Here is a 13,397-nt window from a genome sequence, read left to right as displayed (position 1 = left end):
ATAAATGTGAACTGGTGACGGCATCCATCCGTCACTTTTTGGCTCTTAATGCCCTTAATAGTGCCTTTGTGTTTTATTTCTTTTCATTATGAAATGATTCCAAACACTGTTCACGAAACATAATAATCATTGATCCTGCCATTATCAGTGAAAGCCCCTAAGGCGCCCTAATCTTAGAGGATACAGACTGACCCCCTGTTTTGGAAGTTGCTCTTAAGTGACATTTTCTCGTGAGGACGACTGGTCAGGATGCAGCAGCCCGGAAGGAGTCGACAGGAGTGTTTTCCCATCGGGCTGTGGGGTGGGCAAGAATGTTTAATGAGAGAGGAGGCGTAGTCTGGGGAAGGGTCTGATTAAAATTGGAGGCGAGGAGAGACTCATTCTGTCCATCCTCTTTGTGACTGACACCCCCCCCCACCCCCTCCAGCCCCAGACAAGTTTTGTTGATAGCCACAGCTGTGGTTGCTTCTCAGGCAAAGCCCCCAAGGCTCCAGCCTCTTGCCCACCCACTCAGACTTGGCTCTGAAGCCTTTCCTCTGCTGGCTGGAGTGATTCCTCTGTGACCCAAACAAAACAGGGCAGGGGAGGCCAGCATCCCCATCTGAGAAGGATAGTTGGCCACCCTCCTGGGTGAAATTCAGCAGTTAGGGGGCACAAGGCAAGTCTGGAGTCTTGACGATTACCAAATTTTGGAAGTCCCTCAGGGTCACTCTAGTCTTTCCTTCGTCAAGGGAGAAATAGCATTGCGTTCTTACTACAATAGTGTGGGACACGAAATAAGCCGTTTTGGCCAAGGGTTCCCTATGCTGACAAAAGCCAGATAATCTGAGAAGGAATTTATTCAGTCCCTGGTCTAGAAAGACCCCCTAGAGTATCCCTGAGGCCAGGCCAGAGGAAATGAAGTTCCATTTGGAACATCCCTTGTAAGCATTAGTTGGTACGTATGAACCCGGGGTCTGTCCTCACTCTGTGTTCTCACTCGTTGTAGTGATTTCATCGAACAAATGTTTTCCAAAGAGGAATACTTTCACATTCTCTTCACACTTCCCTCTAACCATGTGGCTCCTCCAATCAATGGCCCACCTTCGGCTGATGTTGAGATATTGCTTTATTGACCAAGCACCTGCTTTTCTCCATACAGTACACATTTGTGACTGAATTTCTCATGGACGAATCTTTTGGTGGTAAAAGAAGTCGTGCTCTGCAGTGCTGCTGGGGCATGGCAGATTGACAGACGACTAATGTACCCATTTAATAGGAGACACCAGCTCAAATTCCATGTTCACCTTGAGGGAAGCAAAATTTCTTAAGAATTTAGTGTCTCATCAAATTTCCCAGGAAGTTTTTACCAGGAAAAAAAAAAATATGTACTCTTACCACACAGCCAGCTAGCTTACTTAAGCGTCGAAATTATTCAGGCGGCTGTCAGACCGAAATATTTGGAATGGTGCCAGTTTTGGCTCTGCTTTCTATAACATCTAAGGAATAGGATCTAGCAGCATAAATGAGAATCAATTTCTTTTTGGGTGATTGGAGGCTCCATAATTGAGTGATCGTAACAACTTAATTGATGTTAAGATTCACATGGATTTCTTCCTCACCGCTCAATGAGAGTAATGATGAGACTCCCCACCCCCCATGGTAATTATTCAGTGTCTGTCACAGATTTTCTTCTTTTCACAGTACCTGCAAATGAACCTACATCAATCTTGTCTTTTAATCAGTGTTTTGCTTTATCCCAGATCCATTTCTCCCATTACCTTAGATTGTTTTTTATCTTGTCTTTCAGAGGAAAAAAAAAAAAATACAGCGTGTAGCCTTGTTAGATGTGATTCCCTGCCCCTCCCCCCAAAACATATTAAAATGAACAAAATTCCCCAAGAAAAACGGGGAACTTGAAGTCAGGAAGAACACTTTCATTGGACCCATGTTATCCTTTTTATCTGGAAGATAAATTTTTCTTCTGTTTCATTTTATTCTGAAGGACAGGGTGAAGATTTACACAGTCTCTGATCAGATTCCTTCACGTGGTCTAAATGCTGTACAAAGTAGTGTATTCCTGATAGGGCCACCTGTCAAAACACCAGTGTCAAAACGAATCAATCTGAGTTGCGGATGTGTTAATAAATCCCTTTGAAGGGCTTAAATGTTTAATTAAAAACAAAGTCAAGTATGGAAGTCCTTTAAAAGCCACGTGGCCTGCTTTGTATTTTCTCTAGTAACATGTCCATTGCTCACATGCCTTTAAAAATGATACTGATACAGTGTTACTAGCGAATGTTCAGGAAGACAAGCTAGTATCTCGTGTGTACGAAAGGAAGTCTAAAGCTTGCAAGTGCAACAGTCTCTGTTCATAAAATAGTTTGGAAAGAAAAAAGTCAGAGCTGTTGTACCAATGTTGTAAACCTGTCCTATTCAGGAGAAACATGCTCGCAGGTTGGAATTGGTCACGGGGATCCTTTACTGTAGTGAGTTTAAGGAGCTTGGTTGTACTTCCAGATTTTAAGAGCTGTTATGACAGCTCTTATTTGTGTTCTGTTCCGATCTTGGCCAGATCTGATGATTTTTGACTCTAAATAAAAGGCTACTCTGGTTGAACTGCCTAGAATTCATCTGAACAGGTATTACTACAAGAATGAATTCCGTTGGGAATCTGATACTTCTCAAAATAAATGCTGTGGCGTGGCAGTAACAAAAGTAAATTAATTTTTTTTTTTTCAAAAGGAAATCAGGGTTTAGACAGACCTGAAGTTCATGACATGATTAACACAAAGTCATACGAGAATGTGTACTTTAAGGTATAATTAAATGTGAACCGTCGGGGATGGTCATGCTATTTCTGTGAAATTCTCCATGGGACAACTGTAAATACCAGCTTTTGACAAGAAAAGCACCATGAAAAAAAAAAAAAGAAGAAAAACCCCACAGCATCAAATTGTAGTCTTTTAAAATCCATAGCAGCCATGACCTTTACTGTGAAAGCTTAACTGCACGTTCCTTATCAATCACAACTAAATGAAAATGAACTAAGAGAAAGCACATACATTAAGCTTTGCAAAATTGTGAAATTAATATTCCAGCTATGTCACCTTCGCCTGCATCGGGATTGAGCAAGGGTGAAAGAGAAAGAGAAATCAGTTCCACGAGTTTTGGAGAATGTCAGAGTAAGGATCCACTGAAAACTTTTATTTCTCCATTATTATTCATACTGTTTGATGTTGCCATTGGTCTCGGGGGCTGGGGGAAAACCTCAGAGAAGGGAGGAAAGAAAGAGAACTGCCATGAATAGAAGTGTTATGGCACTCTTGTTGACCAAGCACAGACCAAAGACAAGATGAAATAAAAAGTGATGGGCACATTTTATCCAAGTCTGGAAATGTGTGTCTGTAGTAATGGAGACACCAGGAGGTTTCTCTGCAAACCTAGTGACTCCATTCTTTGTAATTATCAAAGGAAGTCTTTTGACTGCTTTATTGAGTTGTCGCTGGCATCACCAAAGGAGGTAACTGCTGACATTGTCCCCCGTGCAAGGGCTTAAAAAGGAGAAAAACCGGACAAAGTTTTCTTAGTTCTTTTTTGATTCAGCCTTACTCAAAAAAAAAGGGGGGGGGAGGGGTGATATCAATATCAGAAAGATAATTCTTCCCTGCTGCCTCCTAAAAACTTCATTCTTCTAAAATCTGCCTGAAATAAAGAGGAGAGCAAACCATTTTGGGGCAGGGATTAGAAACCTCAGTGCCCCTGGGCAGAAGTGGCAGCCGAGAACACAAAAGAGAGAAATTCTGTAATTCTGTAACACAGTTCATGACTGATTTATCACCAAAGTCAGCTATTTGGGTACGTGGAGTGTGGTTGACGGGAGAGTGTAATGGTCAAAATGCCAAAGTCAAAGTACCAAAAGACTTTCTCTGTAACATGTCTGTGTTGATGTATCGTGTTGGTGTCTGTGTTTTCCTAGCTCATCACTGGCATCTTCAACGTCTTTGGTGTCTTTGGGCATCTTCCTTTTCAACAGGAAGCTCTTGCAACAAATTTGCCACTTTACGGCTGATTCTCAGAGAGACACAAATGCTTTTTTTCCTATGGACTAAACTGTATGATAAGCCTAAGTCTTTTGGCCACAACCACCCATACCGTAGTAACAAACCTAAATGAGTCAATGAAGGCAGAAACTTGCTACATTTGGTGCTAGTGGAGGAGGGGCAAGTGTTCTTGTGTTCAGTGATGCTGAGAAAAATGGGCGTAGGCTGAAGTCTCTGCAGAGATCCTTCCCTTGTTGACAAAGGGCTCAGCAGACTTAAGGCAGACTCTGCCAGCAACCGTGTGCTGGCTGCAAAGCACCCATGGTCTATTTTGGAAATAATCCTCCTGCTTGAGTGAACCCAAGACGGAGACCCAACCTGATTTAATTTGTTGTTTCAATGAGGCTATTAGAACAAATACCCTTTCGGCAGCTACTGGAACAGAAAGAAAATACTGTTACCTTAGCGTGCTCAAGAAAATATCATTCTCAAATTGTGTTTGTGGGAGTCCTATGATGTAGCTTAACTGCATATTCCATGGAGGCTTGTAGCTTAGCCTCCACAATTATAATAAAAAGCATTGGGCATAAAGCACCAACGAAAGCCCATCGTATTAAGATAGCTCAGGCAAAAATATTGGACTCCAACTTCTCTGACTGGTAATTACCTGTCCATTTAGTTTCTTCTCTCTCGGCGTATTCATTGAGTGTACGTTCAGAGCGATTGGGTGAGTCACTAAAAAGGGACATCTCTTGCCAACTTGAATTCTCCCCTCCCCACTGTACAAAACTGAAGATGAGAATTAAACCCTCAGGCCTACGCACTCCTTCAACCCAAAGCCCTACTTCTTAAACAAGCCAGAAAGTATGTAGGACAGTATTTGAAAGTTTCCTTTAGGATTCACTGCCACCAAACCATTTTTTTTCCTTAAATAAAAGATAGGTCATTTAAAGATCACAAAATACACTTGTATACATTAAAATACTAACAAAGAATTAAATAGAAATAATTTTTTATTACGTTCGTTAAGTAACACAGTGGTATATAGAACACTTTCACATACAGTGGGTGTTGTCTTACAGAAGTTATTTTTCTTTTAATAAATGAGAATTTTTATTTTAAAGCTTGGACCATGAATGAGTTTTAAGAGTAAAATATCAAGTTATTGGATAATAAGTTAATACTTATAATTTTAAAATATTATAGGCAAATTCTGGAGTAAAGCAGTCATTCTAGTGGAGAAAACATGAAAAATTGATACGGAACACTTTTGTAGTCATCATTCATGTTGAGAATATCAAAGGCCAGCTACTTTTGGGTAGTACTACTGAAATCATAGCAAACTTTGCAAAACTGGACATATTAGGACGTTCAAGAGTAACTTTTGGCAAAAATGATCTAACAAATCAGATGATTGGATTGCAGATCTTGATAAAGGGGGAAAGAAGTGATTTTTTTTTTAAGTGAAAACTCTTTGACTCAAGCTGTTTTCTTTCATCCTCTACTTGGTATGACATCAGATGACTTACTAGGACTTCTAAATTCTCAGAGCGAGCTTCGGTTTCAATGGTCACTGTGGCTTGGCATGAGCTCTCGTCTCAGACACAGGCACCCATTTTGTGGTCCCACATGTAATGATTTTAATTTACTTAATTTTTCTGACAACAATACCAAGGGCAGTGGTCAACACTGACTTCTGGCTTAGTCCAGGATAATGGCTTGGGCTTGATTAGGAATTATCAAACAGTGATTAGTCCTTTGAAAAAACGTAGGGCCCAGTGACCTGTCCCCCTACTGATTTCTGCCCAGTGTCCTCCATTATTTCATCCATCCGGATTATTTTGCTTCCTGCTCTTATGTCGGAAAGCGGTCATCTGCTCAAGCACCATCAGGATTGGTCTTCTATGTTCACCTTTAGAGCAGGATTCCTTTTGTCATAGAAATAACCTCCCTCTTCTTTCTTCCCTGCAGTTCCAGATTACCAGGAACAGGACATCTTTCTCTGGAGAAAAGAGACTGGATTTGGATTTAGGATTCTGGGTGGAAATGAACCAGGAGAACCTGTGAGTCTCTTGTCTACCTCTTCCCCCCAGTGCTGTCTTCTAAGATACCAGAGCCAACCGGCAGCCGTGGCAGATCACCAAGATTTGAGCCCAGCTGCGTGCAGCACAGATCTGCCTTATCTCTGACAGTATGGCTCATCCACTGGATTCAAAGAGACTAGTTCCCTACTTAAAAGTTTGTATTTGTGATGATAACAAGTGGCAGCAGCAGCATCTGGAGCTCCCCATGAAGGAAAGTGAAAACAAAAAGCAAAATAATAGGCATCAACTAATAAAAACTAATAAAAATAATCCTGAACAAAGGTCAGGAGACTTTTAACCTTCTTGATCCTCAGGTCCCTCATCTTTAAAATAAATTTAGTATCCTATCACAGGACTATTTTGAAAGGAGAAAAGAGAACTAAAGATAAATATTGTTAACTTCTTCATGATAATAATTAATAATAATAATAATAATAATAATAATAATAATAGCTGTCACTTATTGAGCACTTACTATGTGCCAGGGCCTGTGCTAATGACTTTCAATATACATTCTCTCATTTCTCATGAGAGAAACTCAAACTCATGAATGTATCCCCATTTTTCAAATTATCAAATAAAGACAAAGAAGGGTTAATTCAGTTGCCCAAGATCATAGCATTAGTAAGTGGAGGGACTGGAATGGGTCTGACTTCAGGGTCCATATTCTTAATCACTCTTTTGTCAAAATTCTTTGTAAACTTTAAGTACTAGGTAAAGGTAGTCACGAGCATTATTGTCTACAGAAGGCAAGGAAACACAAATATTTTAGCTAAGGTTTAATGAATGGTAAATACAACCAGACCCCAAATATAAAGGCGTCTCTGCATGTGGGTGCTAAAAAAGTACAGCGATGGGACATCAAACCAGGCTTTGCTGGATTCATTTCTTCATTGAACAGTATTTACTGAGCATTCCCTATTGCTAGGCATAGTGCTGGACCTTTAAAGAAAAGTAGTATTACTATGATAATTTCCAGAGTTTCTAGAAGGAAGGTTCTTAGGTAAACAGAAAAGGAGAAAAGATTTTGCAAATGACAGGGTAAAGTGATTTATTTCTGCAAAGAGGACAAAGAGTGAGTCGTCACCAGACCACAGGTAAATGGAAGGAACCAAACAAGAAATAGTTACTCTTGGGACACCTGGATGGCTGAGTCAGAAGAGCATGCGACTCTTGATTCTTGTGAGTTGGAGCCCCATGTTGGGTATGGAGATTACTAAAAATAAGTATATAAACTTTAAAAAAAGGAAATAAGTTACTTTTCCACCATTTAAGAATTGTTATAGCACCTTCACAGTGGCCTGGTACCCACTGGGTGCTCAATAAACGGTTATGGCAAGGATGCAGCCATGAATGAACACACTGAATTGTTCTCAACAATGTGAAGGCCATCAGTATAATAGTAAATCAAAAGGTTAATGTTTCACCCGTCATCCACTTATTCAACAGATTTATATTGGTCACATCGTACCACTGGGTGCTGCTGATACAGACGGCCGCCTGAGGTCTGGGGATGAATTAATCTGTGTGGATGGGACACCGGTCATTGGAAAATCACACCAGCTTGTGGTCCAGCTTATGCAACAAGCTGCCAAGCAAGGCCACGTCAATCTCACTGTGCGGCGCAAAGTGGTGTTTACAGGTATGTTTTTCATTCATTCCTTTAGACAGTGCATTGTCACTTGATGCACAGGAAAGGCTTCCTTCCTGTGTCTGCCTCCTCGAGCATCTATTTTAGCAAATCTTTGCAAATGTGATTAAGCTCAGAATTTCCAGATGGTCTGCCTCTCTCAAACCCAGCAGAACTTCTGTCACTCAAAAGTACTTTAATGTGCCATTCGTGCATGTTCAGCAAAAGCTTCTAGAAGAAGACTAGTCAGATATATACTACCTCTGCTCATCCCCCTTGCCGACCAGAACTTAGTCACCTTCTTCATTTAATGTTAATTCTCAACAAAAGAGGTCGTTCTAAAAGTCAGGAGAGTTGTAGCCTCAAATTAAAAGAACAAAAATTAGTTCTGTGCTGCCAGATAAGCTCATAAAAAGTGAATGATCCTTTACTCTGTTGTTGCCTGCATATGTAATCAGGCAAGATCTGTTTTCTCCATCAGAAAGGTGTAGAGGTGGCCAGTGCTAGGCCATCTTTGACCCCTTCCTCCTGCCTGCAGGCTTTCAGGTACTGTACGTGAGTTCTCCAAACATACAAACCCTTTCTGGCCCAGCTCAAATAAAACCTTCTCTGTGAAACCCTCAGAAATTCCCTCCTTCTTCCAACTGCCTTCCGATTTTGGCATTCCTTCCTTGCCATTCTTGTGAATCATGGTTTACCTCTGTATCAGAATCTGCCATTTTGAGACAGTTCATTGTCTCCTTCCATTCACTCACAAGCCTCTTGAAAGCACACTTGGTGGTAGTTCCCCTGGGTGTGTCTACAGCCCCCACCTTGAAATAGTGAAGATGGAATGCAGAAAAAAGCAGATTAAGCGTTCTATCACTTGAATTACTGAAGAAATAGGACATGAAATCCTATCATTTCTTCATAGCTTTAATATTAATGAAACAAATACTTGCCAAATAAAATTAACTGGCACCTTGTTAAAAATTTTTTGTATAGCTCATTTAAATGGCATGTCATTAATTATAGAATTAAGATATCAGATTCCAGTGTGAGAGTCCTACCTTAGCGAAACCAGGGAAAACAGTGTTAAAATCAGTCATGGATTATGCTCCAAGAGCTCATCTGCGGCTTCGGAGAATTTCTTAAAATGGTATTCCATGCAGCCAGAGGCTGTCAGTTAAAAATGGCTTTGGAGATGGCGATGAAAACTTTCTGACTTCACTGACCCAAATAAAAGTAATAGAAGCAATGTGATTTTTGTTTCAGATTTGTTTTTAAATATTAAATATTTGGGCTTTTTAGCTTTGGGTCAAAGCCATGTTAAATCTCTTAAGACACAGGAGCCTAAGTACAATAAGCCAGTCACAAACATCGTATGAATTCACTTATATTCAAATTCACAGGGTAGTCAAATTCATAGAGACAGAAAGTCGCATGGTCATTGCCAGGGGTTGGTGGAGGGAAAAATGGCTAATTAGCGTTTAATGGGTACAGAGTTTTAATTGTGGCAAATGAAAAGTTTCTGTAGCCGGATAGTGGTGACGGTTGCACAACATTGTGACTGTACTTAATGCTTCATGCCCCTGAGCTTTACACTTAAAACTGGTTAAGATGATAAATTTTATGTTACAGATATTTTCCCACAATAAAAAGAAATGTATGAAGGGAGAAGCTTCAAAAATAAATGCCTTACCCAAAACTCGAACACACATTTCGTTGGGAGCATCAAACCTAAGTGGCTCCTACCTCTTACTGTGACTTATTTAGGTGTGCTTTACCCTGTCACCCGATAAAGCAGTAAAACTGGAATCCTAACGGAGGCTAATGTACCCAGGAGTGTGATCAGAGTGGACAATGACAGTTGGAAACCAGGGAGAGAGACTAAGTATACCTCTGACAGGTGTTGTCAAGAATCCCACAATATGGCAACCTTAATGGCAAGGCCAACGTACAGGGTCCTGCCTGATGGAAAAATAAAAAGCAAAGCTGCTTGGAAGGCGGAGCAGAAATGTGACTTTTGTGGGCAGTGACAAGTGCACCAAGGTCTCCGAAGCGAAGGTGGTGGTCGTCCCTGGTGCAGGCCACCCCTGCACCGGTGTTCGTGTTCCTGTGATTCGTGCCCCCGGCAGTAGCTCCGAGTGGGCCCCTCTTGCAGCCAAGTTGAGCCTGAGAGTGGGTACTGATAGGCAGGGTGCTGTCAGTGACACGAGCTGGGCGTCCCCTGGGGTGTTTTCACGTGGCGGTGGATACCGTGCAAGAGCCTTGTACACGGCTGCAGCGGCCCCGGAGTCCGGAGCCTGCCGGGCCGCGGCCTCCTTCCGGGCCGCGGCCTCCTTCCGGGCCGCGGCGCTACCGTGCTGGCCGGCCGGCGGGCGGGCGCAGCAGCCCGAGGCTGAGCCGGGCCTCTCTGTCGCACAGCCCCCAAAGCCGAGAACGAGGTGCCGTCGCCGGCCTCCTCCCACCACAGCAGCAACCAGCCGGCGTCCCTGACGGAGGAGAAGCGCACCCCGCAGGGCAGCCAGAACTCCCTGAACACGGTGAGCTCGGGCAGCGGCAGCACCAGCGGCATCGGCAGCGGCGGCGGCGGCGGCAGTGGTGTGGTGAGCGCGGCCGTGCAGCCCTACGACGTGGAGATCCGGCGCGGCGAGAACGAGGGCTTCGGCTTCGTCATCGTGTCCTCGGTGAGCAGGCCCGAGGCCGGCACGACTTTCGGTGAGTGTCCCCGTCCGCCCTCCGGACCTTCCCGGGATGCCAGCAAGTGCGTTGCGTTGCAAGTGAAAGATGGCCAAAATCTCATTAACAGAAATGCCTTCATGCTTTTCGCTTCAGGTAATTGAAGTCTTAATTGGGGGTGGAGAGTGTTTTGTAGCTTTTCCCCTCCTGAAGGTGGGACTTTTGAGGGGTTTTTTTGTTTTGTTTTGTTTTTTAACCTTTCAGCGGCATGCAGAATGCGTGTCCACATGCGCACAAACAACTTGAAGCATAAATGATATTTGCCTGAAACTTGGAGAGCAACCTCGACAGTGTAGAGTGGGCAGTCTTTGTCAAAGAAAGCCTTTTGTGAGGTCCTGAGTAGGAGATCATTAACAGCAGAAGCCTCAATAGTGTAAGGGTTTTTAGCCTAAGCTTATGGTTTTACAGAAATGCCTAGGGAGCAATACAGGTGTAAGGAGTAAACATAATTACATGCAGTGCCCGTTCCACCTTACCTGTGTCCTTTCTCTACTCTTTCCCCATCTGAAATTTTTAAATGTTAAATATTTTTAACCTGTCTGGTTAAGGATCTGGTTAAGATCTGAGTTCAGAGCCATTTGTCTTCACTGCCCTTGAATTCTAGCAGGGCCGATTTACCTGTCTCATCCGGATATTGGGGGTTTCAGCAGAGTATGGAGAAATGCACTTGTCAGCCTCTGAGAAGGTTAACTGATGGGTGTACTAGCAAAGACAGGACCCGCATAAGTCCAGGAACCTAGTAACCTATGAATCTATTTCCTATTAGAATGGATGATAAAAATGTACTCCAGAAATGATCCATCATCTTCATTAGATAAAGAGTCATGTGTTTATCTCCCAGGCACATTTGTTCATTAATAAGGAATGGGATGAGAGACGGGGCAGGGCTGTGTGGGCTTTGAAATGGACTCTGCTCTATCTGCAAAGGAATTGTCCCCAAGAGTCCGATGACCAGTGACCCAGGTCACTGCTGGCCGAGATCAGGCCAGGTGCTCTGTCCCTTCAGCTTTCGGATCCAGTAGCACTCCCTTTATCTTCATGTAGCCTTTGTACGTTGCTTCCTGCAAAAGCCATTTCCCTACAGTCTGTTCATTAGGAGTCCGTGAGTCAGTCAGGTCTATGCATGTGTGGCTGCAGTAACAAACGCCCGTTACTAACCACGCTTCTGTGAGCTACATTAATAAAGTTATCGCAGCATGTCACGAAGGGATGACCAGACCCCAAGGCAAGGTTTTTGGGGGCTTTGTTTGTAAATTAATCTGGGGGGCTTTTCTGTGTAATTTAAAAATACTCGAACAAGGCAGAGAGGGGTAAGAAATCCCATTGTTTGATCCTCCCCATGCACCCCTTGATCTTCTCAGGATTTTAGAATTCTTGGTTTTACTTTTCTCCATCGAAATAGATGTGTCAGGTGGGAGGTTATGTGTTATTTAATGAATATTGAATGTCTTCTCACAATTTGGTCTTTGATTGTTTCCCTCTGGCTCTGACAATAAACAAGTTCAACTTTCCCTAATACCTTGCATGAGACTCCTGTTTCCCACTCTACAGAGCTGTCCTCCTACCTGTTGTTTGATACCTTTCTCCTGTGAGTTGTTTGTGGCGATGCACTAAACTTAATGAGGACCTTGAATTTGAGTACGGAGGCCTTCCGTACCTGCCTGTTGGATTCCAAAAAACCATTTGCCTCCCTATTAAAAGCTCTGTGGCCTTGACCTGACGTGCCGTGATACAGACGCGGGCAGATATGCTGAAATTCAAAGAAATCGGGATGCATTTCCCCCCACATGGTATCCCCAAGGTCCGAATTATGACAGAAGAGCCTAGCCCATTTCACTGTCTTCCGTGCCCGTTTTATCGTCCTTTCCAAAAGGTGAGGCAGCTGTGTAGCTTGCTTCACAGTCCTCAGAAAGACGAATTCTCGAAATAGGGAACTATGCATTTAGCTGGAGACCCTGTGCCAGGCCTCACAGTCAATTTCCCACCCCTCGCTAGAAGTTAGCAGTGCACGTGGTTATGACCTGGGGTGCCTCACAGTGCCCTAGAAACCTTCCTCTTCAAATGCACTTTTCCTGGTTCTCATGTTGTAGATATGCAATAAGTAATAATGAGAAAGGAAATGATCAAAGGAAAGGGTTGAGGAAGGATCTGAATCCAGCTTCGGATCACTGTCCTTAGCCTGAGTAGGTACCAGGTTTTCACTGTCCTTTGAGGGGATTTTTGTGAGGAAGGTGGAGGATTTCAGCGCTAATGAGCCTTTCGGGCCCTTGCCCTGAAAGCGCACGCGACAGGCTGATTGAGCAAAGGTCATAAAAGGTTGGGTGTTTTTGTTGGCTCATCTCTTGTAATTATGCCTTTTTTCTAAAGCTTTCATCATTCCGGATAGAAGGCAGAAGGACTAAGTGTTTGTCCATTAGGTGTTTTCAGATGGAATTTCTGGTGGTAGCTGACTCTTAGGCCTCCCCAGACACCTAGGGATTATTTTTTCTAAATGGAGAAAGAACAAAACATTGGCAGAAGCTTAACAGCTGGCAAAAGTGAAGTGACACGAACACACAGTGTGTAAAGCATCCATCCCAGCTCTGGGTCTCACATTTGCAGACCCACAATAAGCCAATGGCGAGTTATTTTGGGGCACTCGAGAGTCTTTGAAGTTGCTAACTATCACAAATTTTGTAACCAATTGAAGGAGGAGGGAAGCTGGGGTTCCCCCTCATTTGGAATGGGGCAAGGAGCTAGGAGCCATCACTCCGGGGCGGCAGCTCCTTCCACAGATGCACTGAGTACTGCCAATGTTTTGACCATCGGCACAGAGCTCTCCTTTAATAACATTTGCTTAATGCTTTAATTAATTAACACTTAACCTTCTCTTTCCCTTTTCAACCCTTTTTCTCCTCCCTTCACTATATTCCCACGTAACTTAAAAAAAAAAATAAAAAC

The 13,397-nt window shown here is 43.0% G+C and overlaps 1 protein-coding gene across 20 annotated transcripts in view; it reads left to right on the top strand.

Annotated features, from left to right (window-relative positions):
- Positions 1 to 13,397, top strand: part of MAGI1 (membrane associated guanylate kinase, WW and PDZ domain containing 1) — a 643,266-nt gene that overhangs the window by 610,225 nt on the left and 19,644 nt on the right. For 12 of the 20 annotated variants that reach the window (XM_043587870.1, XM_043587883.1, XM_043587877.1 and 9 more), the window contains 4 exons: positions 3,081 to 3,164; positions 5,994 to 6,085; positions 7,556 to 7,748; positions 10,143 to 10,436. In XM_043587870.1, the coding sequence (XP_043443805.1) occupies positions 3,081 to 3,164; positions 5,994 to 6,085; positions 7,556 to 7,748; positions 10,143 to 10,436 (663 nt within the window). The remainder of the gene's footprint in view (positions 1 to 3,080; positions 3,165 to 5,993; positions 6,086 to 7,555; positions 7,749 to 10,142; positions 10,437 to 13,397) is intronic. The other 8 variants (XM_043587882.1, XM_043587890.1, XM_043587885.1 and 5 more) reach the window with 1 other exon arrangement.

The sequence above is a fragment of the Prionailurus bengalensis genome, chromosome A2 (genome assembly GCF_016509475.1).
Source record: "Prionailurus bengalensis isolate Pbe53 chromosome A2, Fcat_Pben_1.1_paternal_pri, whole genome shotgun sequence".
NCBI lineage: Eukaryota > Metazoa > Chordata > Mammalia > Carnivora > Felidae > Prionailurus > Prionailurus bengalensis.
Note: the sequence above shows the minus strand (reverse complement) of the source record. Positions and strands in the feature narration are given on the sequence as shown.